The sequence below is a fragment of the Denticeps clupeoides genome, chromosome 5 (assembly GCF_900700375.1).
Source record: "Denticeps clupeoides chromosome 5, fDenClu1.1, whole genome shotgun sequence".
Classification (NCBI taxonomy): Eukaryota; Metazoa; Chordata; class Actinopteri; order Clupeiformes; family Denticipitidae; genus Denticeps; species Denticeps clupeoides.
In genome coordinates, this window is record NC_041711.1 from 18,826,536 (window position 1) to 18,852,010 (window position 25,475).

Consider the following 25,475-nt stretch of genomic DNA (forward strand, 5'->3'; position numbering starts at 1 on the left):
CTCAAAAAGGTATCGATGTGTAGAGGACTGTGTCATCCACATGTAACTAAAAAGAGTGTTTAGGAATGATCATGATAATCATGATGACCTCAAGGTCTTTGGTTTGTTACTTTACTGTTCGTAGATGAAAACCAAGTATATATCTATTTACATTGAATTATGATTAGTGTATAGGTAAAGTGTATCCTGGTTAGAGGTTCTTCCTACCTTCACCATTAGTAGTAATGCTGCTGAGAAGTGGGATGCCCTCTGCAAAGATGCTTTCCTGTTCTGCAGGTCGAGAGAACCTCAAAAAGCATGCCCATGCTAAATAATAGAAAGAAATGAATGTGTAGGGATCCTTGGGTGTCTTCTGGTGTCTTAACACAGGTAGGAGATTTCCAATTTGAACTTCTGATTTTGTGAAATGTCAGTCTAAGCCTGTGCCTGTCTCACTAGAAAATAATATCAGCCATACTCAGCTGTGATCTGGATACTAATACCCCACATAACACATTCTAATATAGTAAGGGAATTTTAAAAAATGTGTGCAAAATAAACACAGATGTCAGTCCTTTCAAGGTTCAGTTTCCACACAGTAGTGATTTAAAGGCGATTTGAATAACAATCCTCATTATCCTATTTCTTTTCTGGATTTCTGAACATTCCATTTGAAATTCCATAGTGAGCAGACTGGATGCCAGACCACAAATAAAGGGCCTGTGATTGCAACAGAAGTGCTTCTGGCATTCCAGGTTTTGCTTGTGGTAGACCTTGTACAAGAACTTTTTTTGATATTGAAAGGAACAGTTCACAGGAACAGTTTCTTCCCCCTCGCCATCTCCCTCCTATGCAGCTGATACTGCAAATCACCTCCATCATTGCACAATGCACTTTATGTACACTTGTATATAGGATTTAGTTTTTTGGCTATTTATTTAATAAAAAATAGATATAGTTATTTATAAATCACAAACAAACCCACAACTTGTACAATAACACTTGCACATTGTTGTTGTTGTTTGTTGTTGTTGTTTTTTCCTACATTGTACTTGAGAGACACCATCTACCGGAATCAAATTCCTTGTATGTGGTTGCACTTACTTGGCCAATAAATACGATTCTGATTCTGATTCTGAAAGGCTGTTCTGTCCTTTACCCAAATGGAGACAAAATTAAGAGAATCTGGCCGTAAAAAAAAACAACAACAATTTAATTATTCATGCTCTCACACACATACAGACAGACAATTTTGAAGTATTTGACTGTGCATAGTTAAGTAAAAGTAATAATGAAATAAAATATGAGAACATAAGACACAGACATCATGGGTAGTGGATATGTTTTCTGCTGAAGTGCATTGTGCAAAGAGACAATGCAATGAGCAAGGCTATATATCTTAGAGCAACACACTGCTTATACGTCATTCACTATTTTTTATCAATTTTAAATATTAATATTCTCTGGGCTTGAATGAAAACTGCCTGAATATTTTATGGTTTTCACTGCAAGGCAGAGTTTGAGTCTGCATGATGCAGGATTTGGGAATTTGTCACTTTTTCCTTAAACACCTTTACACCCAATTGCCATCTCCTTACGTCAGATTTGTATGCTGAGACCAGATGTAGAGCCTACACAGGGCCTACACTGCAGGCTGAGCTGCTGGTTTACCCTGACATGTGTATTTTTAATTGTCCCATGTGTCTGCGCTGCCGTGCAATTCCCGTCAAACCTGATGGCGGAAATGAGTTGGGGTTAGTGCAATTTCACAAAAACGACCAACCAGAGCTGTCATGGTCTGTGTCACTGCAGCCCACAGTTACATATCTGGAGAGGTGCATGTCAGGCCACGGCATTGGAAGGAGGTTATACACTATACTGATCTACACAGAATCTGCACAGAAGCATAAATTGGTTAAGAAATGGGGCAGATGTGTATGTGTGTGTGTGTGTGTGTGTGTGTGTGTGTGTGTGTGTGTGTGTGTGTGTGTGTGTGTGTGTGTGTGTGTGTGTGTGTGTGTGTCACTGACGGGAGTGAGGTGTTTAAAAAAGGAGCAATGCTGTGGCGCCGAAACACACCTGCTCGCATTTAACCTGATTTTAAAGTCACAGGACAGGTTTCTATGGAAACCATGCAGTAGCTCTGAACATCAGCTGTGGGCTGAGAAAAAGTGCAGTGCATTATCTCTTAATCTCTCATTTTCTTTCTCGCCTCATCTTTGCAGTGCCTTTAATGGAAATATTTGCTCATGAATAGACCATTAATAGCATGATGAAACCATCTGTAAGTGCATGGCGGACATGTTTGTGCAAAGTATTTTGTCTGGTGTTCAGAAAAATGTTACATCAATTAAGAGACTAATTGAAAATGTACACTACCGTTCAAAAGTTTAGGATAATTTAGAAATGTGGGGGGAAAATGTTTTAAATTGCTCTTGTAGCTGGAAATGGCTACTGATGAATGCAATATCGTTATTAGCAACAATTAGTTCCAGTGGAATTTTGTGTTTCTTAACTCGTCTGTCAAGTTTTATTTATTATTAGAAAACCATTTTATTTTACCAAATTATTTTAGTATAGCTGAACAAAGAAGCAGTAAAACTGACCTTCTGTATACTAGTGAATTAGCAGATGTAGGTTTGACTACATCAGTATTTCAAAGTTTGTCAGTGACTGTTTATAATTGTTTTTATTATTCTTTTTTTTTTTTGGTCAAAATGTCTAAATGACCGCAATTGTTCATATATTGACAGGTAAACTGCAGGCACAGTTGGTGCGCTGGAACACCATTCGAACGAAAGGGCGCCTCTAGTGGTGGCCCTTGTGAATTAAAAAGCGCGCTGGACATTTTCGTCCCTTCTCAGCCCCCGTAGCTCCGTCCAGCTCATCTTTGTGTTTGTGAGCTGTCAACATTGCGAAGCAGCTCACAACTACTTATCTTGCCAAGTGATAAGTTTTCTTGCTCTTGCGCCGCCAGCACGCCGCGTCGGGTGAGTGGTGCTTGTTCAGACCGCCATGTTTTATGAGGCACGCTCATAATTGAGATGTTTTAGACTTCTGCGCTTCACCACACCTAGTTGGCTAGCTAGCGGGCTAACGCTGGCCGCGGTGACCGATGGGCGAGGCCGAGAGTCCGGATCGAATAATCGGATCTTCATCCACGGACACCATCCCGGGACCTTAACGCCCTTCCTCGGGTCTAGAGTTAATTTCATTTTCTTCTAAGCAGTTCAGTGTGAAAAAAGGAAATTATTTCCTTTCCCTTTGAAACTGCGCCGACTTATTGTCATTTATTAGGTACGCTGAGGGGATTTCAGAGACAGCCGAGGCCACATCGGGTGCGATTCTTCACCTTTATCTCCTTTTCAAACTTTTCGGAGATATGAACGACCATTATCTGAGACCGACCTGTCAGCACTAGGCTCTACGCTGGAAATGTGCAGTGGTTAATGCCGTTTTTGGTGATTGAAGAGGTCAAGCAGGTTACATGAAAATGTTGTAGTTTTTCCAGTGTGTTTTGGCAATTTATTGGCAAGTTCGCGCGCATAAGGATTTCTAATACAAATTTCCATTTTTTTTTTTTTTTAGTCTTTCACTAGAGTTTCACTTTCTGAAATGAGTGAGAAAAATCACTTTTTTTTGGTGTTCCTTTATATAGTGAAAGTGATTGTTTTTATCATTTTGCATGGACGGTACCTTGTTGCACCTCAGCGGCACCTTGGCGGTTCAGGATCTTAACTTGCATCCTTTTGGTTACGCATCTGCTTCCTTACCCACTAGGCCACCTGGCTGCAGTGCAGCAGCTGCGTGTAAACAGTTGGCAGGTTTGTGTGCAATGGTGAAATCGTGAAGAGACAGTAAAGTCATTGTCTGTTGAATGCTCCAAATTATCACATGGTAGACAGTGTGATCTGCCCAGAGGATCGCTGTGAAGCAGTTTCATCAAGTCCAATATCTGCAGAATAAATCGCAAGACATAATACGGACAGGCTGGGCAACATTATGGTGTGTATTTAAGTGTGCATGACATATTTTCTTCCGTTCAGCTTTGGCACCATGTCTGACAAGAGTGAGCTGAAGGCTGAACTGGAGCGGAAGAAGCAGCGTCTGGCCCAAATAAGAGAAGAGAAGAAAAGGAAAGAGGAAGAGAAGAAAAAGAAGGAGGTGGGAAGATCACTGTATCAGGAGCTGATTATGGGAATGTAGTCAGGGACTATATTAATATTATATCAACCTTGTATGAAGTAGAGGACTATGCACATTCTGTCTCATTCTTATGTATTGTAGATTAATGAATGGATATGGGGAGAAGAGAGAGACTATGGAGTTTATCACTTTTATTGTGACTGCCCTGGTTTGCAGGTTGTCCTGGCCTGCCTGTATCTTGAAGGTATCAGAGGGTGGAGTCTCATTTTTTTTTAATCCCAAAGGAAATTGCTTCTCTGCTTTTAACCATCACCCTTGATGAGCAGTGGGCAGCCATGACAGGCGACCGGGGAGCAGTGTGTGGGGACGGTGCTTTGCACAGTGCCACCTTGGCGGATCGGGATTCGAACCGACAACCTTCTGATTACAGGGCCGCTTCCTTTACCGCTAGACCACCATTGCCCACCACTGAGCAGGAGCACCTGGGCCCTGCGCTCCTGAGCAACCTGATAAAAGTCCCGCAGTTTAGGAAATCAGCATATAGCCACTTATGTCTCGGCACTGCAGGTGAAGTCTGTTTCTGGGGCGCTGGCGCTGGTAGACGACTTTGTGCTCGCACACCGTGGGGAACGGGGATGGTTGTGGCCAGATCGCGGTCCGGAGGAGGTTTCTGCTGATGCGCATGGTTCTGGTTTCAGGTTGGTAAAGGTTGGGAGGTTGGACATTATGACTACTTCAAACGTGGTCATTGGAAATCTGATTGCCCCATTTTGATGTTTAGATCTAATTATTCTAATCTAATGTGAAACCTCCTGTTCCAGCAGCCACTACAGTGGTTTGGCTTTGCTGGAGTAATAGTACGTACCTTTTGTGTGTGTGCCAAGTTCTGGGTGTCAGGCGGCGGTGACTAATGTGCGACACTGGTGCTGTTGATTCTTTTATTTGGGACTGTATTTAGTCTTTTTTGCATTTTTAAAGTGAAGTGAAGTAAATTGTCATTATTATACACGGTGCACAGGACTAAATGTGTCCTCTGCTTTTAACCATCACCCTTGGTGAGCAGTGGGCAGCCATGAAAGGCGCCTTTGCTCAGTGACAACCTTCAGACTACGATTCCGCTAGGCCATCACTGTCCCTCTTTTTGCCTCTGGGGACTCTACCATTGCAGTTTCACACCGGTAGATATTCCTTTAAACACTGAGACATCACCACAGGGTAAAACCGCTCATAGCCATGACAAATAAAGGTGGGAGGGACACAGAATTTGCATTGCAGGACTTTTATCAGGTTGCACAGGACCCAGGTGCTCCTGCTCATCCTAAATGAGACTCCTCCCTCCTCCCTGCAAGACTGACAAAGAAAGACACAGGCGGGGCAGGACAAACCAGGGCCGTCTCACCCCCTCCCTTAAATAGAAAATCCATTGGGGGATTTTCACCTACCCCAAATACCGGACAACAGCAACACTAGAAAATCATACCATAACACACCCACTGCACTGGATCCAGGTAGCACTCTGCCAAAGGATAGGCACAGGAAAGAAGATTTACCAGAAGGTTACACAGGAGCATCTGCATTGTCAGTGATGTGACGAATGTGTAGACAATAGGACAGCAGGAACAGAGACCACCGAATCAGTCTCTGATTTGGACATTTTAAAGAGTGCAGGAAGGTCAAATTAATATGATCAGTAAAGACCTCCAAGTATATTGTGAAATACACTGGCCGCACCTTCTGTCCCTCCGTCTCCATGGTGGCTCGTGTTATCTGTGCTCCACTAATTAGGGCTTCATGTGTTCTGGTGCACACACTTAACTAGCGTCGATTGAACTAATCGTTATCTGCCGTTCTGAAACCGAATACTCGGAGTTGGACAGCTCAAGGTTACTCAACGCTGAGCATCGGTTTTAATTCAGAGTTTTTTTTAAAGCCGCTTTCTGAAACAGCCAACATCCACCTGCAACCTAAATGGTTTCCCAAGCTTCCTAAGGACTTTTCAAATGCATGTTGAATCAGAACCCCACACAAACTTCACCTTGTCCTTCAACAAGTTGTTCAAGGGTGCCACAATAGATGCAAAGTTTTGCAGCAATCCTAGAAACTGCATCAGCTCCTTCTTGTAGGTGGAGGATGCTGCTGCACTGCCAACACTTTCGAGTGAACCAGTCTGACCTCGTCCTACCCCACCACTCTACCAAGATAGGTAACAGTTGCTGCAAGCACTCAAAACACAGAAGGGATACGGCTGAGGCGAGATGCCCAATCATCACTATAGATGACTTCATCATCTAAAAATACAGCACAGTTTTCCAATTCACCCACAACCAGGTTCAACCAGGTTCATTAGCCTCTGAAACATTGCATAAGCATTTCGCTGTAAGAGGTCAGAAAAACCACCAGCACATCACCCTTTGCCAAGGGTATTCACATATGTACACACAAAAAAACACCAGCACATCACGCACCACCCCAAACCACCCCACAGTGTCCAAAGCAGTCCAAAGTTCCAAATGTCCAGCAAAAAAACAGGTGTTGTCACTCTGGTTTAGGCATCCTGCCCTGGCAGCAGTACCTCACTTCAGTGTTGAGGGCTAACAGGACGAATACACAACCATACCAGGAACAAAGAACAAGGAACACAAAAACAAAGGGGAATAAATAAGGAAAAGAGAAGACAGAAAGAAAAAAAAAAAAACCTGCCCCATGTGTATAACACACTCTGGTTTGCATGTGGGTTCCTCTGACTGGTGCCCAGTGCTTGCAGCCTTTGCCACCTGGTTACACACCGAGCTTGCTACTCTGGGGAAATATGGCTGTAAGGCCGACCCCCTAATCACCCCTGAGCTCCCCCAAGAAGCCGACGGGTGAAAAAACAGAGTTCCCTTTACGCAGGATTACACCCGTGGAAAAACCCACGTCGTTACATGGCATGACTTTTTACGTGAATACAGGGGGTGTTACAAAAGCAGCAATTTCCCTAGCATTCTCAGTCAAGGGCACCAGCCATTAACCCTTCAATAAAATCAAACTTGCTTACAGATTTGGCAGATGCCACAAAATCAATACAACCATCCACATACGCAATGGATTGGCATCAGGTTTTATAACATTATTACTACAGTGTAGTGTTGTTAGGCCTTGTGACCAAGATGCATGGGTATGCCCAGCTGGAGGAAGACGATTCAGCAATTCCATTTTCCAACATATAGGACACCTCTGCTTCTCTAGGAGCTCTCTTTTATTAACCGGTACCGAATAGTAGTGTTGTCTAATTGGACTTAAATCCCCCACAGCAATATCAGCAAATGTGTGTGTGTATCATTAAAATAGCTAGAAAATATTTAATAAGCAATATCAGGTCCGCACGCTGTTGTGGTACCAGATGGTCCAAGGCACCCTTGAAATTTTTAGGTGACCTGACACAATCATCTCGCCTGGTGGCTCCGTGTCACCATGCTCGACCACATGATCTAATGCGAAACCTGAACCTGGCATAGGACTCACTGAAAACAAAGACATTGCAAGTGTAGAATCCAGCCCATTCACCACAAGCTTGGTTTTAGAAGGTTGAAACGGTCGTTTCATTCTTACCTGCGACTTCTGTAATGGACCTCTTGCCAATTTGAAAGGTCCTTGAACTTTGTGTCCAAACACCAAATCATTGGGACTAAAGCCTGCACTTTCCTGTGTCACCTCCGTAGTCGTTATCATTAACTAGGGCAACCCTTCTTCCCAGTCCTGATCCATCTGTACGTAATAAGCCTGGAGCAAGGTCTCGGAACGTGGGATGAAGATGCTCCAATGCCCCCTGTCTTTGCAAACACATTGGAAGAAAATCTTGAACACTGGTCACTCTGTATTCCCCGCGGAATACCAAAGGTAGTCACAAACTGGGAGTGGGGATGTTGCACAGAGGATAAGCAGCCGTGTAATGGGTAGACTGGCACTTCACAGTTAAAAGATACCGATTGCCAGACTTAGAGGACCTACAAAATTTTTGTAAACCCCCTCCCAGGTGGACGTGCGGAAGGAGGGAGCATCCCCACCACAGGATGACTCTGATTTGGAGAAGAAGAGGAGGGAGGCTGAGGCTCTGCTGCAGAGCATTGGCATCACCTCAGACACTGCAATGGGTAAGAATGATGGGAAGTGTAGTTTTCTGTATGCATGAATGACACAAAATCACGTGCTTTCATGAGACTGATGTTCTTTACTTCAATCTGGAAAAGCATTTTCATTGATCATTGAAAATTGTACAGTGTAAATGCATTTTATATTACTTTTTAGATTTAGCAAAATGCTGTAGGAGTAAATACTCTAAAGAACTTGACCTTTCTCAGCTAATGACACTAGGGGGCGGTATTAGTCCTTAACACAGACTTTTGAATGCTACTGACATTGTCATATTCTCTTAATTCTGACTGCTCTCTATTTCTTATTTGTTACGATGTTACACATACGTTGTTATGCTGTTACACTTTATGCGTGTACGCTGTTATACATTTAGAAAGCAATTTAATGACATTTGAACAGGTATTGCATAGTTACAATGTAACTTATGCCCATAACATACCCTGGTAGTTAAAACATAGTTACATAACAGGTAAGGCAGCATGGTTCATCATACTATGAAAAAAATATTTCTTGAATAATCTACAGATTTTGCAGTGCAGAGATTTGTACTTATTTGCTGAGACAGCAGACATAGCCATACCAAGGCATTTTGTGTATAAAATTGAGTCAGAATGTGGTCTTTCTGATAAGGGCCCGTGTAATAAAAAGTGTCCCGGTTTGGTTTGCTCCGTTTGTACTTGGTTCAAGCTTGCTGCAACGCCAGTTCTCTTTGTTTCTGTTTTTGTGGTTTCTGTTTTTATGTCTTTAAACTGCATGGTCACCCTGCATGAATTTTAATACATGTTTTCTCCATCTTTTCTCCCTCTACTTTTTTTTTTCTCCACCTATTTTTACTTCTTTTACACTCTTTCCTGCCTGGTTTACCTTTTCCCCCTCCCCTCTTTCTGTTTTGATTTTTACACTTTCACGGGTGCATGTCTTTTTGTGTGTGTGTGTGTGTGTGTGTGTGTGTGTGTGTGTGTAAACAGTTCAGCCTCTAAGAGTAGTAACAGAGGACACCTGTCTGTTTCACTATTTAGTCCCCCCCCCAATGTCTCCCAGTGCCAAATCTGTGGGCACACCCAGTGAGGCAGGTAGTCAGGACTCTGGCGACGGTGCCACCGGGCCGAGGTAGGTTTACACATGCTCACACACACACACACACTTCACCTATCACCACAGTGAGACACCACTCCAGTGTATTTAACTTTCACACACAAGACAAACAGACCATCACTGTAATTAAAAGCTACAGAGAGACAGACAGGCTTACCCGTATATGGGTGTGTGCTTGCAGATATATGAACAGGCTTATGTGAAACATGTGGAAAATATGTGTAAATGCTATTGATATTTAATGTTTTAGGCACATTAGGTAACAAACCCATTGTCGTGACATCTGTAACGTGCATAAAATGTGTGTGTTACTTTGTGTGATCCAGAACAGGACTATATGTGTGTATCTGTTTTAAAACACTGTTGCTGTGAATCTTGTAAGGTGTGTGTCTGTTTCTCTCTCTCTCTCACGCTATGAATAACCATTTCCTGCTGTGTGTATCTGTGTAACACAATGTTGCTGTGACTCTAACAGGACTCTGCACTGGGACTCTGACCCTTCCACCCTGCTGCTGCATGCTGACTCCCAGCTGGGGTACTGCAACCTTCTCTTTCCATCCTCCACCTTTCACCTCCCTGTATTTATTATTCTCTTCCCTATCTTTCATTGGAATCCCTGAAGACGTTTTCTCCCTCAAGTTCTCACTTCTCATTTGCTGTGTTTTTGTGGCTGTGTTTGTGTTGTGTACATATTGATGCGTTCCTCAGAGAGAGTGTTTGTGTGGGTGAGTGCTTGCGTTACTAACATTACTTGTGTTGTTAGACGTGGACCACTGAAGTTGGGAATTTCTAAAGTCACTCATGTGGATTTTCCTCCACGAGAGACCGTCTCCTACACCAAAGAGACACAAACGCCAACACAGACCCAACAGAAAGAAGGTGAAATCTCTTCTATCTTGTTCTGTCACTTTTCATTCGTACATATGAAAAGAAAGACACAAACTTAAAGCAAAGCAGGAGACTCATTAAGTGTGAGTCATGTAAGACGTGTCCCGCATGAAAGTGAATTCTTCTTGTTTTCTGAAACACTTCTGTTATCAAGAAATCAAAGTGCAGTTCATGAAACATTCCATTGTTTTATTTGCAGATGAAGAGGAGGAGGAGGAGATGACTGCTCCTCAGCCTGCAGTGGAACCTCAGGAAGAGAAGCCAGTGCAGAAAGAGGATGAGGAAGGTAAGGAAACTATGGCTGCTATGAATAATTATTATTGCAATTAGTTTTACAGATAGATTTATTTCTGCCTCTCTGCTTCACCACAGCCCTTCCCCATGAACTGACTGAGGAGGAGAAACAGCAGATTCTACACACTGAGGAGTTCATGACCTTCTTCGATCACAGCTCCCGCATTGTCGAACGCGCGCTGTCCGAGCATGTGGACGTCTTCTTCGACTACAGCGGCCGTGACCTTCAGGACAAGGAGGGGTAAGGAAAAAACAGATAGATCTGTGGGTATTGCTGTCTGCCTCTGAGATTACTGTCTGATTGGAGTGTGTGTGGTGTGGTTTTGCAGGGAGATGCAGGCCGGGACTAAACTGTCTCTCAACAGACAGTTCTCAGATGAGCGCTGGTCCAAACACCGCGTGGTCACCTGTCTGGATTGGTCACCTCAGGTATGACATGATGTCTAGCTGTGTATGCACATGCATTCCAATCCAGTACAAGAATTAAGCAGACCAAATGTCCACAAAAGTTAAGGAATTAGGATATTTAGAGTGAGACTAGGCTTAGAAAACCAGGTACGTTGTTGTGCGTGTAATATGTATTATACCAGTCACACAGTCATAACAGTCACAATTACAATTCCTTGTGTGTGTGTGTGCAATACAGTATCCTGAGCTGCTGGTTGCATCCTACAACAACAATGAGGATGCACCCCATGAGCCTGATGGAGTTGCACTGGTTTGGAACATGAAGTATAAAAAGGCCACTCCTGAATATGTCTTCCACTGCCAGGTGAGGATCAGTCTCTATACACACACACACACACACACACACAGGTGCTCTGTGTCATAAATTGTCCAAATTGTCCATTTTGTCATCAAGCAGCAATCTAAACATAACAGTAAATTTTTACATTATTTAAAGATGAACAATCACACACAGAAAGTTCACACTAATGTGGTGCGTGGTTAACTATTTCTGTGCTCAGTCTGCAGTGATGTCTGCTGCATTTGCACGCTTCCATCCTAACCTAGTGGTGGGCGGGACCTACTCAGGCCAAATCGTGCTGTGGGACAACCGCAGCAACAAGAGGACACCCGTCCAGAGAACCCCGCTGTCTGCAGCGGCACATACGGTACCTTGTCACACATGGGAAAGAAAATGGTATGATGGCTGTTTCATGAAGCCCTATTTATTCCTTTTTTTTTTTTTTTTTTTTTAGCATCCAGTGTATTGTGTTAATATGGTTGGAACCCAAAATGCCCACAACCTCATCAGCATCTCAACTGACGGCAAAATGTGTTCCTGGAGTCTGGATATGCTTTCCCAGCCACAGGTATAACACACCAACGGCATCCAGAAATGTTTTCATAAACCACACACACACACACACACACACACTGATACTTTTGTCTTTGCTGCTCCCAACTCTGCAGGACAGCCTGGAGCTGGTTTTCAAACAGTCTAAAGCGGTGGCGGTCACCTCCATGTCCTTCCCCCTGGCTGACGTTAATAACTTTGTGGTGGGAAGTGAGGACGGCTCTGTGTACACTGCATGCAGACATGGCAGGTGAGCGTGTACTGAATAGGATAGATATTTATCAGAATTAATTTTATTGGGATTTTTTTTATGGCATTGCAAAAGGAAATGTTGAAATCATAAAACATTGAGGTAAATACACATTTCTGTGTGCAGATTCCTTTATATAACCCAACCAAACATAACATGAAAAAAAAATCCACCCATGTCACTCCCAGTAATTTATGAATAGACAATCAGCCAAACTATCAATCACTTTGAGTCTGTGCCATCATGGAGCTGTACCCTGAAGGATTTTACGTTATATTCAGAAAAGGACCCCATATTTCCAAAAACGTGCTATTTAATTTAACCCATCACCCTTGGTGAGCAGTAAGCAGCCATGACAGGCACCCGGGGAGCAGTGTGTGAGGACGGTGCTTTGTTCTGTGGCACCTTGGCGGCTCGGGATTCGAACCGGCGACCTTCTGATTACGGGGCCGCTTCTTTAACCACTAGGCCACCACTGCATGTTGAGCAAGAAGGAAAGTCAAGGCCGAGACCTGTTGCTTACCAGCATTTAAGTGCACCCTCTCTCCAGCAACACCAAACAAGGCAAACCGAGGACTCTGCTCCAACTCAATCCCCAATTTATCTAAAAGAATGTAAAAGACTCCTGTCCAGAACTCATGAAGGCTGAGACAGGACCAAAACATGGGAGGCTTCATGGATTTTGTACTTGTCACAATAAGGGCTAACGTCACATTCTGGTTTTGGAGACATAAGCTGTATAGATCAGTTTGAACTGAATCAATGATGGCCACATAGAGACATCAAGATCCTAGTATCATCCCAGATGGAGACCACCTAGTCCTCCCCCCATGAATGCCTTAAGGCTGTCCATGGGTGCAGGCTTCAAACCAGACCCCAAACCATAAGGAACTGACATGAGCCTTTTGTATGATGGGTTTAAAGACCTTGATATGACATTTTGAAAACAAATTTTCTTGAACAACTATTCATTCTCACTTGGAAAGAAAAAAACAAGTATGTTGGCAAGAGGGAGAATTTAATTGCTTATGTCTATGATGTGTTTTTATAGTAAAGCGGGCATCAGTGAGATGTTTGAGGGCCACCACGGGCCAATTACTGGACTCCACTGTCACACGGCAGCTGGACCAGTTGACTTCTCCCACCTGTTTGTCACCTCTTCGTTCGACTGGACTGTGAAGCTGTGGAGCACCAAGGTATGATTCAACCACACAGACAATGAGATGGTTGCCGGATCAGCAGTTGTGTCTAATATCTGGTTCACAGACTGTTCGCAAATAGAAAACTACTACTCTAATGTTCATTATTACGCCCCCAATGATCAGATTAAGCGGTAATATACATATTATATCAGATTTCGAGTACACATCTTAGTCAGGCTATCTTAATTGAATTAAGGTTATGGTAAGAGTAGGCATGATAAGATTTATCTACATTTACATTTACGGCATTTATCAGACGCCCTTATCCAGAGTGACTTACAATCAGTAGTTACAGGGACAGTGTCCCCTGGACTTATGGTTAAGTGTCTTGCTCAGGGACACAATGGTAGAAAGTGGGATTTGAACCTGGGTCTTCTGGTTCATAGGTGAGTGTGTTACCCACTAGGCTACTACCACCCTAGCCTTGGCACGTGCTACTTCTGAATGCACTGATACTTTGAGGTCAGGATGTTTGTTTCTGCCAAAGTTTACCCCTTTTTATTGAGCAACAAGAACTATAAAGGTGTGTCTTTTGTATTTCTAATGTTTTTCTACTTCCCTTGACATAGAACAACAAGCCACTGTACTCATTCGAGGATAACTCAGACTATGTGTATGATGTCATGTGGTCTCCCACACACCCAGCCCTATTTGCCTGTGTGGATGGCGTTGGGCACCTGGATCTGTGGAATCTCAACAATGAGACAGAGGTAAAAAAAAAAACCAAAAAAACACACACACACTCATGCTTCCTGTAGAACCTCACATGATCTCACACATTTACCATGAAAGGTGAGGGGGTTCACATGGCTTCACATAAGCATTTACACCCTGGGTATGTGCTCACTGTATGTGGTTAAATACCTTGTACCTATACGTGTAGAGCTGATTCACCCCATGTATGTGTACGCACTACAACAATTTTGGACTTCTACAGGTTCCCACGGCATCAGCAACAGTGGAAGGAAGTCCTGCCCTGAACCGAGTACGCTGGGCCCAGTCGGGGAGAGAGATCGCCGTGGGAGACTCAGAGGGTCAGGTCCTGATCTATGATGTTGGAGAGGTGAGTTCACGTGGGGTGAAGTATCTGAAGCCTAGTAAACAATTCAGACTGTCAGATCAATAGTACATGTTGTACATATATGTACATATTGATGTTCTGTACATAGTGATTGAATAAAAAGCTTGTTTAAGAAGTTGTGAAACTTCTAGAAACATTTCCCAGTACTTTTTTTTTTTTTTTTTTTTTTTGTTCATTTGAGTGTTAGGGCCTGAATTATGGACATATTTATAGAATATAGGACTGTCACCAGACAAGTTATAAATATTTGCCCCAATAAATTCATGCTCACCGTTCACTTCTTTTTCAGCAAATCTCCGTGCCCAAGCCAGACGAGTGGACCCGGTTTGTGCGCACGCTTGCTGAGATCAATGAAAACCGTGATGAAAGCGAGGAGCTGGCTGCTCAACGTTTGGCGGCCTAGTTCCTCCCCCTCCCATTTCAACGTTTTCACAACCAATCCCAGGGCTCCTTTTAATTCCAACCAGTTTTCCAGCCTGTATGTTCCAGGCATGGAAAGCGGCATCCTTCAGGATTAAGTAAACAGGAGTGACAATATTTCAGTACCTTTCTTTATATATGCAAACTTTCTACTTTTTTGTAGTCATTTTTATTGGGGCACTTAACTGCGTTTTGCTATTTATTTAATAATGTGCTCCTAAAGTTTTTTCCCCCCAGACTCAACACCTGACCTTAAAACACCTGAAGAACACTACATTGTGATCACATTACCACCCGCGCACATTCTACGCCTTAAACCGTTCCTTGCGGTGCCTCCTGCACACTTTCCATGGCCTTCTCCACCATCCAGACACACAGACTCAAGAAAGCAGTACTCTGTAGTCTATCCTACATCACCATGTCTACCCAAATCACAAGCCTCGATGGCTTTTTATTCTCTCTAAATTGTACCACAGACTGGCATAATTCAGGATGTGGTTGCATCAGCATTCTGCCATGTTGTCTGTGCTCGTTTGTTCAATGAAGTGGTAAAATTATGTAGAAATCCTGTTGGGTTACATTCCTCTTTGCGTTTTCCCCACTAACAAAGTATTATTGTAGCATCTTTTTGTTATTTTTAAAAACATAATTATATGTTGTTGTTGACCAGCTTAATTTAAAAGAATGTATTCTAATCAGAGCATAACTGCTGAGAGGAGGAGCCCCAGCCTCTATCACCATCTCCTTGCCTTGTTCATTCTGCATCATGCAGCATTTTTATGTTTCTGAACCAAAGTCGCGCTGATGTTAGACGGTCCGTCCAGCATTGTCCAGTTTCAAATGCTAAATGAAGGATGTGTTCTGGTTAAAAATGGAGCAAACATGCATGTGCATATACACACTCTTAAAATACTTATCCATTCCATATCGACCCCACCACACACAAACACAACACACAACTTGAATGATGTAATAGACCAGGTCCACTACTCCTGCATTACACTTTTAGTTATTCCCATTTCCCTCTGAACTGTAATAAGTTCCATAGTATAAAATTGAACCATAATGATTTATTTCAATAAAATACAGTACAGGAAAGAAATGCTTTTAAATTATTTTCTTGAGTCACAAGTTTACTTTCTCATCTTTGATTTGATGTTTGACATCTATGCACTGCCCTCTGTAATTTATACTTTTGGAGGAGTGCTTAAAGAGAAACGATGGGACGACGCCACTTCGTCTTTTTTGTTTGTCACTCTGTACAAGAGATGTACACTATGTACAGGAATGTGTGCAAAAGCTACGCAAAGCCAAAGTGAAGCACCATCATGTTCCACAGTGGAGGACATGGAGGCGAATGAAAGAAAACAATTTCCCCCAAGTCCACAACTCAAAAGATCCATTAAAAATTGTGTCAAATGTGTATAGCCCTGTAAGAGGGAATGAATGGAAAAAACTTGTAGCCAATGGCTGACGGACAGGAATGGAGTGGGTGGAGGTCAGTCTCTAAGACTTAAGTTCCTTTGGTGGCTCAGGGTGAATAGTCACGACACCAGAAGACTTGAACTTGGGGAGGTGGAGACCAAATTTGTTCTCTACACCGGCAAACGTAGCAGCAGCAAGTCGATAGCCCCCGATGTGCTCTGCACTTGTGGGAGGCAGCTCTGAAATGCGCGATTTGGGCATTGGCCCAGATCCTGAAGGGCGACTGGAAGAAACAAAAAGAAGTCTCAAATGTCAACTAAAGCAGGGCATTTCTATTAATTATTATGTCTTGTATGGCTGCATTGTACAGTCTAACCAATCTACTATTAAAAAAACAGCTGGCTGATCTTCCTGTAGCCAGAATACTCACTGTCCACCAAAGTCGAAGTAGAACCACCTCTGCAGGAGCTCATAGGTGACCAGAGTCACACCGAATTGAGGGGATGAACGACACACACGAGCTGATGAGAGAGGGGTTGAGAGAGTGGGAGTGTCACCACCTGAAGTGCTTCTTTAGAAATTAGACACTAATGAACTATTACTTCAGTCTTTTGTATATAAAGTTCAGGATGATTTATGATTTGGTTTGTCCTGAGTTTGCTGCCAGGTACCTCCTGCGCCTTTCCATAGTGCTCTGAACCCTTCTTCTCGCAGGATCTTGCGGAAGCAGTCGATTACACCATTGTACGTGGTCTGACCAGCACGAGCCGCAACCTGCAGTCGTGTCTTGATGACATCAGCAGGGGTCACCAAGGAGGCCGCAGGAATACCTAAGAGGGTTTATAAGTTAGGATAGTCACTGGGTCTGCTCTACAGAATGCTTTTGTTGGCTGAGGAGTCCTGTTACTATGGTTACCTGCGATAGCCCCAGCTGTAAGTAGCTGTAGGGGACCCAGTCTGCCTTGTTCATCAGCCATCTCTGCCTTTGTGTGAGCATACACAGGGAAGTAGATGGCCGAAAATGGAATATCTCGCAGAAAACAGGCCTTGGCCCCCTGTGTAGTCACCACAAAAGTTCATGAGCACAATATGGATACATGGTGAGACATGGAGTACAGATTCTGACATCAACATCACATGTTCATGCAATTTCATGCCCACCTTATAAAGACCAAAGAAGCCAAGGTCCTTCACTACGCTGAGTGCACTCACACGAGGCCCTGTGGTGATCTCACCAGCAACCTGGAGGCGGATCTTCACTATCTCTAGTGGATTGGTGAAGATCACCTGAGAGCCACCAGCCTGCATACGAGAAAAATAAACTCAGTTTAATGAGTCCAAAAATAAACACAGTGGTGGGGAAACATGGTATGAAGACTTAGCCAGAGGGTGCAAATACTGGCACCAGCTCTTTGACCCTGTCCTATGACCCCAGAGACCGAGACCACACTCATTTCCAACATCACTCAGTTTCTGCACTCAATTATCCACTAAATTCAGCCCATCTCTACACAGCAGGACCAGCACTCATGACAATACCAGTAACCCAGTCTGTATTATAAACAGGTCTCCTGGCCCTCTGATCTCAGAGCACCAAGTTTCATACAAACAGTTCCATTGATATATATCATGTCCCTAACAGTATTCCACAAGCCAGGTAATGGTTTCCACATCACACCACAGAACTGCTCCCCCCCACAGAGAGAGACAGGCAACCATTTTTTTTATCTCTTCTGCTGTCGTCCCGTCCCTTCATCTTTATGACTCTCAGCACTGGTCCCCTCAAATGTACCTCATTAGTTTGGTTTGAACATAGCTACCAAACATTGATTCCAGACTCAAGTTGTAAAAACTGTTCAACATTAGTAAAAATGGATCAACATCAAGCAAAAGGCTCTTGTCTGTTACAGACTTCAACAAACATTCACATTAGTCAGCAATTTCAGGACTTCTAACAATAAGAAACTTCTTATGTTAAATTTGTTCATGTTGATTTGTTTGTATTTATAGGCCACTTCATTGACTTTTCAGAAAATAAATAAACATGGCAACATCTGATACCCACATACGCCAATCAAAGTCCTGAAAGAGGTCGCAGCCCCAAGGGTCAAAGTGCAACCCTGCTGGGAGCTGCTTAGGAAACTAGGGCCCTGTAGCATTTTCAGTGGTCACGTGTAAGGAAGCCCTGAAGGCCAAAATTAGCAAAAGGTAAAAATAGGTTGGTGACAGACCCTGCTTTTTAAAAAAGGGCTTGTAATTATGGGGTTTCATGAAGAGCAGGACATTTAAAACCAGGGCTTCCCACACTACACACAGATCCATGTAAACACACACACAGTCACACTTACACAACCACCAGCCAATATCTCAGCAGCGAAGGGGATGGTGTTGTCTTTCGTGGTGAACTTGTCTCTCACAAAATCGTTCACAGTGAGTTTAATGGCTTTTTCTGGAGCCACACCGATGAGCTGGGGCACCAGTCCTGCAGATATAACACAACCTCTGTTATTCCTATGTTTATGAGGACCGACTGAAGACCAATTATTATAATTTAATGTTTACAAAGTAAGATATCTCTTATCTCTGCTGTTAAACTTATAACTTATTGAAAATTATATTTGCGCTTCACTAATTAAAGTAGACAGTAGATGGCGCTGTTGCAGCTGTATGGCATCTGAAATCGCAGCTAATTACCTCTGTAAAATCCGAAGAAGCCCTCGTACCGCAGCACTTTCTTGGCACAGTCAAAGCTGTTTTTGTACATGAGCTCGCCCACCAAAGAGCCACTGGAGCGCTGGTTCTGCATTCGCGTCTTCACCAGGTCAATAGGGTACACCGCTGTGGCACCAGTGGCTTTAAATGAAAAGAACCAATGAGGTCTAAACCAGCTAAATAGGCAGTGGTTCGAATCCCGAGCCGCCAAGGTGCCAAAGGAGCAAAGCACCGTCCCCACACGCCTGTCATGTCTGCCCACTGCTCACCTAGGGTGATGGTTAAAAGCAAAGGACACATTTTGTTGTGTCACCGTGTGCTGTCAACAATGACAAACAATTTCACTTTTACAGATTAATTAAAAAAAAATTGTCCCCCTTTCAACATATGAAAGTCTTACATTCAAAAAGGAATGTAAGAAAGCAGCACGATTAACTTCAGGAAATATCTCTGACCATCAACCTGGTGGGTAGGATGGGCAGGTCAGAAGCTAAGGAGCAAGTTTATATAGTATAAATCATACAGAAAGGCTGTAATATGGCAGTAATAAATTAATGCATTCATATTTCAACATGAATAATTAATAGTCAAATATAAAAATGGCGAGTTTAAAGTTTTTCTTAAAAACATGCCCATCTCTATTTCACGGAGCACTGACTCAGGGCTCAGGTGAGTTTCTGTACCTCCGGCAATGGAGCCAAGGGTGAAGCGGTAAGCTGACTCAGCAGCCTGCAACCACACTGGTCGAGACTGATCGCTCTGCCCCTGCTAGGGAGAGACCAAGAAAGACAGAGGAAGAGTCAGCGGGATGATGACAATGTCAAAACCTTGTAATGTGAAGATTTGTTCCAAAAATAAATAAAAAAAAAACAAATCCAACAACTTGATAAGCGTGACCGTGCTTTTTAAAAAGTAGCATGCACATGGCGCCGGGGTAAAGGAAGTGGCACAGCCCTCTCCTGTCTGTACCTGTCGCTGCACTTCAGCCAGGTGGTAGGGCAGCGCACCCTCCTCCAGCGGTGCTATCCTCTCGATGTCAGCTAGGTTCAGTCGCCTAGGAACACACAAAGTCGCACAGTCTGAAGTGCTGTTTGCGGCGACCACCTCACTAAACTAAATCCGTCGCAGGGTGGGGAGGGGCACTTTTCTCAGAAATACCCTTTAATGGCTTCTTTTACTGAGACTTTTACAAGCACAGCCCGATGCCACAGGCAAAACACAGCACGGATACGAGCTGCTAAAATGGCAATGAGCGGCACAAAGGAGCCAACGTGAATAAACTCAAGACCAAAAACTGAGAAACTCGCAGAGAAAGAGAGACAAGAGAGAAGACACAGACTGACTAAAATGTAAACCCACCATGAAATATATACATTTTTAAATGAATAAATAATGCCTTATTACATGATCTACACTTAGTGGAATGAAATACAAGAAATTACAAAAGCTGAGCACAAAAATAATGCAGACAAAATATAAACAAAATGTTGACATCAACGGTGTTCCATATTTTATGCCTGAGCTCGGAAATTAAGTGGCGTTTTAATTGTTTACAATTAAAAAAGTACATTGTGCACATGTGGGCATTACTTGTGAACAATGGAAAGAATGCAGACCCAGTTTGGGAGTGAAGGCCAGACAGCTGGTACAGGATGTCGATCTCCATTGGCGTGATCTGGCCGAACTTGTTAGCAGCATGAATGAACTCCTCTACAGGGGAGGGGGGAGGAAAAAGAAAACGGGTCAGTCGGTAAAACCCACCAACACTGAGCGTGGTACACATTTCAGCTCCTTCTGAGCGCGCACCTTTAGTAAGAAGCGTGTCCTTGCGGGAGCCTGCCAGGGTGCTGTAGATTTTGCGGATGAGCTCCATGTTGTTCAGGAGAGAGTTGAAGGCATTAAAGTATGAGAAGCTGACCATGTGGGAGGTGCCACCCCCTGCAGCCTGGAAGGACAAACAAGTTTAATTTAAGGTCAAAATATTTTGTTTACTTAGTTGCTATTTTATGTGCAGCCACGTAAACGGTAGTTCTCTGTAGCAACCAATTTTCTTGCCACCCTTACCGAGACCAGGTTCTCCTCCACAAATGGAGTGAGCATGTGGTGTCTAATGGTGACCATGATGTCACTGAAGTCCATGGCAGAGATGACACCAGTCTTAGTCTTGTCCTTCTGTGCAAAGGCCTGTCGTGCATGTTCCAGTTGCAGCTCCTACAACATTAAAAAAATAATAATAATTGACAACTAAACTATATCTGGATTATTGTTGTGCAATTGTTTCTTTGTTCCTAACCGACTGAAGATATTTGCCACAAAACCCAGTCCTGAAAAAAAAAAGACAAAAAACTTACTCTTAACAGCTAAGGCCTTAACCCACAAACCAAAGCCCTAATCTCCGAACTCTCATGGGACAAAGTAGCAGGAAGCAGCAATTAAACGTTATTCAAGTCGTCTGGACAGAGTAGCGAAAGGCCAGTGCTGCAATCGAATCCAGTCACACATGTCAGCACCTGAGGCTTCAGATCTGACGTTGCAGTGACGTTGCGGAAAAATGCGATATAGTCATGTGGATCTGGTGGACTAACAGCTAAAGAAGCAAACTTGTAACCAAAGGGTTGCGGGACCATTCATCTGCATTTCATTGCAGTCCACTGCTCACTAAATGTGTTGGGTTAAAAGCAGAGGACACGTCCTGTGAATCGTGCGCTGTGCATCACTCTCCACAAACATCAGTACACGTGTTACCTGCAGGAACTGCGTAAACTCCAGGTAGCTGAGGCATTTTTTCCGGTCATGGCCAAAGTGCAGGTGGACGAACTCACAGTCCCAGTTGAAAGGAATGTGCTGGTGGACAGTCGTCTGGCTAAAAATGTCCCGCACGTTTTCTGCAAAACAACGATGATCACTCTGTGTGTGTCTGTGTGAGAAAGATGCAGTCGTGGGTGGAGCCATTTCTGAATAGGTGAGCATGTGTGTGCATAAGTGGAATTTCTATCTACGGAAATCACACATAAAGAAACTTATCTTACCAAAAGAAATCTCCCCAGTTCCAGTCTTGTCGAACAGCTGAAAGGCTACTATGAAGAGGGCGTCTGGAACACAAAGTGCCGACTCAAATGCCAGGAACTCTTGGAATGAGATCAGTCTGCACACAGGAAAAGTCACATGATCACATAATGAGAAAATAAATGAATAAGTCAACAAAAACTTAACCTTACAATGGCTAGGGAGATCCAAGAAAGGCGGCACCGCTTACATTGCTGTAACATGGCAGCAGGTGAGATCTTAATAATATGAAACTAGACCCATTGCAAAATAGTGGAGCACTGGTGAAAGGGTGAGTGAGAGAGTTGGTTGTGAAATACACGACACTGATATGCAATAATGTACTAATCCGTAATAGTTTGTGGAAGAAAAAGTACAATATATCCATACAGCCAACAAAGGTGTAATTTTTCCATATGTGCCACTGTAATCTTCTTGTTGCCAATCATAAAACGTCACACTAACTGGTCGTAATGACCTGACTTGGCCTGCTTCCCGATGCGTGCCTTATCTAATCACAGCAAGGTCACTGCAGTGTGTTTGTGTGTAATGAGAATAATAATCATATCTGCCTGCTGTGATCATAATTACACCAACTGCATTGAAACCTCATTATGTGGCCTCGACCTGTGTAGTTCATGTTATTCAGGGTGAACAGCTTCACTCGCCCGGACAGAAACATGAGGGGAATAAAAGGCATTGGGTGGCCAGAGCTCCTCGTACCCATCTTTAGTGGTGTCTGCAACTCCGGCAATGAGCTGCACAGTTTTGGGGTTATGGTGGATTTGAGTGTGGAGTCCCAAAAACCTCTGCACAAAGTCCGCCGGGGTCATAAACCTCTCACCATCCTTATCAACTACGCTGGCATGCTGCAAAGAACAAAAAAAAAAAAATGTTAGTTAGCGCCGCTGTCCAGACCGGATACACGTATCTACAATTTAATTTCTGCTCCAGACCTACAAACAGCGCATCATTAAAAGAAGTTAATCAGCCATCCACACACGTCCCTGGCAACTGTACACACACTTTATCTTCAAGAACTCACACAGCACGGAGATAAACACGGACCAACCGCAACATTAAAACCACTGAGCGGTGAAGTGAACCGCACTGATCATCTGGTTTTACTTTAGTGTGAAGCGAAATGAAAGTGATTGTAATATGGAAACACTGCAGCGCAGCGCCACCTCGTAATTTGAACCTTCCGATTAAGGGTCCGTTTCCTAAACCCGGCAGGCCACCACTGCACCACTGTACTGTACTGCATTTATATAGTACTGGGCAGGTGGCTGTAATGCTGTGGCTGGGAATTCTCTCTCTCTCAGAGAGCTACAAGTTACACACTCCACACACTACTTTAAAAAACCAAAACTACTAGACAAACAGCAAAACCAGGAGCAGTAAGTAAGTAAATAACACAAAGCCATGATGGTGCGTTATGTGGTTGTGAGCATCTGACAAAACATACGTGGACTATATCTTTTTAGAGTCCAGTGACACACACCACCTTCAGTTTCTTTGTGAAATAATGATTAATTGTAGTTCTGATTATTATGCTATTAACTGTACAGAATTTAAGATTGAACAACTGTGTGTTGGTATAGATTGCTGAATAACCCCAAAACAGATAATAACTCTGTTCAATAAATCATCGAATGGATTTTATGGGACACAAACAACTTGCAAGCTGGGCCACGTCAAACCCTCATATCATATAACCAATATTCCAGGAAGACAAACAAGTATTTAACTAAACAAAAACTACATTTAGCAAAAAAAAAGTGGGGATAACACATTCAACAAAACAAAAAAACTCTGGAAAGTGTTCGAACCCAATGGAGACCATCCAAAAAACAAACACGAATGGCAACACAGTACTTTTGAAGCTTTCAGAATCCCAAAATTCTCTTTATGTTGACGACAAAACACGTCGCTCCACAGAACCATGAAACGGAAGGACAATAGCGGAGCGTCTGAACAGCCCACTGCGTGCAAGTAAAGGCATGTGGCGGCATTTCCACAATAACGGGTTTCACTGACCTTTCCTCATTACATTCCGGGCCATATAAGAGCTGCTCCTGGCTGCAGAAATAAAATCAGTGTGTGGACCTCGAATACGTATTTATAAAAAGGGTCCGTCCAAGCGAAACATTCAAACGTCGAAGTGCATCTCTACCGGCTGGACAACATCATCGGCCGCCGCAGCGACATCTGATTCCGCCGCCAGCGCAGAAATGATGCCAGGTGATCTTCAGGCCCGTCACGTGACCTTACGTGACCTCTTAACCAGCCCACAACCAAACACGCTCAAACACCTCACCCCTGCTCCCCAGACCCCTGCGGTGCAGCGGAACGAAGACTTACCTTCTGAAAGATGAGCTTGAGTTCATTTGGGTCAGCCCTTTTAGTCGACTGTACCTGCGAACGAGCAAACGCAGCCAGTCACACACACACACACACACACACACAGCATTCATATACACATACATGATGCAGCCATATGAAGTATAGCAGGAACATCAAAATTGCCAATAACACCTCCCAGTTACGACTCGGTTAAATACCGAGTGACACTAGCACGTCCACGCCGTGGCAACGCGCCTTCTATCAAGATACGGAGACGCCGCGCTGACGAGCGCCCGGCGCCCGGGTCTCATCTCCACTGCCGCCGGAGGCCGAGCCGAGGCCCGCCGCGGGGCGGAGGGAGCGCGGACCGCCGCTCACCCTCCGCCACAAAGAGCCCCCGGAGCCCCAAGCTGCCCGCCCCGCGCGCGGCGACAGCTGCTAACGAAGGAAAGGGAGCAAATTTCGGGTTGGCGCGTACGCCGAAGTCACCTTGACCGCCATGATGCTTCTGACGTCACGGGGCTGTGGCGCAGGCGCTCGTGGGAGCCGCCGAAAGAGCGAGCGTGCACGGCGGCGTGTGAGTGTGTGTGTTCGTCCGTGAGTGTTCGCGTGCGTGTGTGTGTGTGTGTGTGTGGTAAAAATCACGGATGCTGCGTGGTTTGCGCTCGATGATGCGACAACATCACCGCTTGTCCCGCCGCCCACCCCCGAATTCCGAATTCATTCAAAAGAACAAGCAATCGAATCGCGAGTTTACACGCGCATAATATTTCAATATAGAAGCAAATAAAGTCGTAAACGGGCCACTGGGGAGAACCCTGCAGTTCTCACAGTCCGCTCTGTTGTCCAGTGACGTTTTATGACATGCTGGCTGGAGTCCAGACGCTGAAACGGACCGGTCGAGTTTTTACTATAAAGTACTATGAGTAATTTACTACAGTAGCGGTAAAACCTCGTGTCGGACTGTTTGCCTGGGACTTATCTGTAAACGCATCAAACGCGGAAATAAGTGGAATAAAAAGTGAGTGTCAGGTGAGATTTGCTGCGGACTTATCAGTGTGTTTGACGTGTCATTTACTTTGCTTTTGGAAAGGCACATTTATTACACAGAAATATTAATAATTAACAAGGGTCCTATTGATTCTTTTTTTTCAGAAT

At 43.8% G+C, this 25,475-nt stretch overlaps 2 protein-coding genes across 6 annotated transcripts; one reads left to right on the forward strand and one right to left on the reverse strand.

Annotated features, from left to right (window-relative positions):
• The first annotated feature begins 2,823 nt into the window (after nucleotides 1–2,823).
• Nucleotides 2,824–15,904, forward strand: dync1i2b (dynein, cytoplasmic 1, intermediate chain 2b). 4 transcript variants are annotated; one of them, XM_028978953.1, is made up of 17 exons: nucleotides 2,824–2,969; nucleotides 4,026–4,143; nucleotides 8,141–8,258; nucleotides 9,228–9,369; nucleotides 9,830–9,889; nucleotides 10,118–10,233; nucleotides 10,442–10,528; nucleotides 10,615–10,777; nucleotides 10,866–10,965; nucleotides 11,183–11,308; nucleotides 11,505–11,651; nucleotides 11,739–11,852; nucleotides 11,953–12,086; nucleotides 13,138–13,282; nucleotides 13,858–13,998; nucleotides 14,226–14,351; nucleotides 14,659–15,904. In XM_028978953.1, the coding sequence occupies exons 2-17, from the start codon at nucleotides 4,036–4,038 to the stop codon at nucleotides 14,770–14,772; spliced, it is 1,941 nt and encodes a 646-aa protein (XP_028834786.1). In that variant the 5' UTR covers nucleotides 2,824–2,969; nucleotides 4,026–4,035; the 3' UTR covers nucleotides 14,773–15,904. The 4 variants fall into 4 exon arrangements, with proteins under 4 accessions (XP_028834786.1, XP_028834787.1, XP_028834788.1 ...); XM_028978954.1 differs by having other exon boundaries at nucleotides 9,279–9,369; XM_028978955.1 differs by lacking the exon at nucleotides 9,830–9,889.
• Nucleotides 15,840–24,873, reverse strand: slc25a12 (solute carrier family 25 member 12). Of its 2 annotated transcripts, none has more exons than XM_028978951.1 (17): nucleotides 24,807–24,873; nucleotides 24,336–24,389; nucleotides 22,695–22,840; nucleotides 21,956–22,071; nucleotides 21,672–21,811; nucleotides 20,991–21,137; nucleotides 20,733–20,871; nucleotides 20,543–20,636; nucleotides 19,896–19,980; nucleotides 19,610–19,694; nucleotides 18,909–19,067; nucleotides 18,563–18,696; nucleotides 17,376–17,516; nucleotides 17,131–17,269; nucleotides 16,886–17,044; nucleotides 16,645–16,735; nucleotides 15,840–16,497 (listed from the first exon to the last, which is right to left on the reverse strand). In XM_028978951.1, exons 1-17 carry the CDS (start codon nucleotides 24,816–24,818, stop codon nucleotides 16,296–16,298), a joined length of 2,043 nt encoding a protein of 680 aa, XP_028834784.1. In that variant the 5' UTR covers nucleotides 24,819–24,873; the 3' UTR covers nucleotides 15,840–16,295. The 2 variants fall into 2 exon arrangements, with proteins under 2 accessions (XP_028834784.1, XP_028834785.1); XM_028978952.1 differs by lacking the exon at nucleotides 24,807–24,873 and adding an exon at nucleotides 24,536–24,783.
• Nucleotides 24,874–25,475: the final 602 nt, after the last annotated feature.

Coding starts and splice junctions, on each gene's coding strand:
- dync1i2b (XM_028978953.1), top strand. CDS start 4,036: ATGTCTGACAAGAGTGAGCTGAAGGCTGAACTGGAGCGGAAGAAGCAG. Junction 9,370..9,829: donor GACGGTGCCACCGGGCCGAG/GTAGGTTTACAC, acceptor TGACTCTAACAG/GACTCTGCACTGGGACTCTG. Junction 10,529..10,614: donor GCAGAAAGAGGATGAGGAAG/GTAAGGAAACTA, acceptor GCTTCACCACAG/CCCTTCCCCATGAACTGACT.
- slc25a12 (XM_028978951.1), bottom strand. Junction 22,841..24,335: donor TCAAGCTCATCTTTCAGAAG/GTAAGTCTTCGT, acceptor TGTTCTTTGCAG/CATGCCAGCGTAGTTGATAA. Junction 17,270..17,375: donor GCTTCTTTGGTCTTTATAAG/GTGGGCATGAAA, acceptor GTGACTACACAG/GGGGCCAAGGCCTGTTTTCT.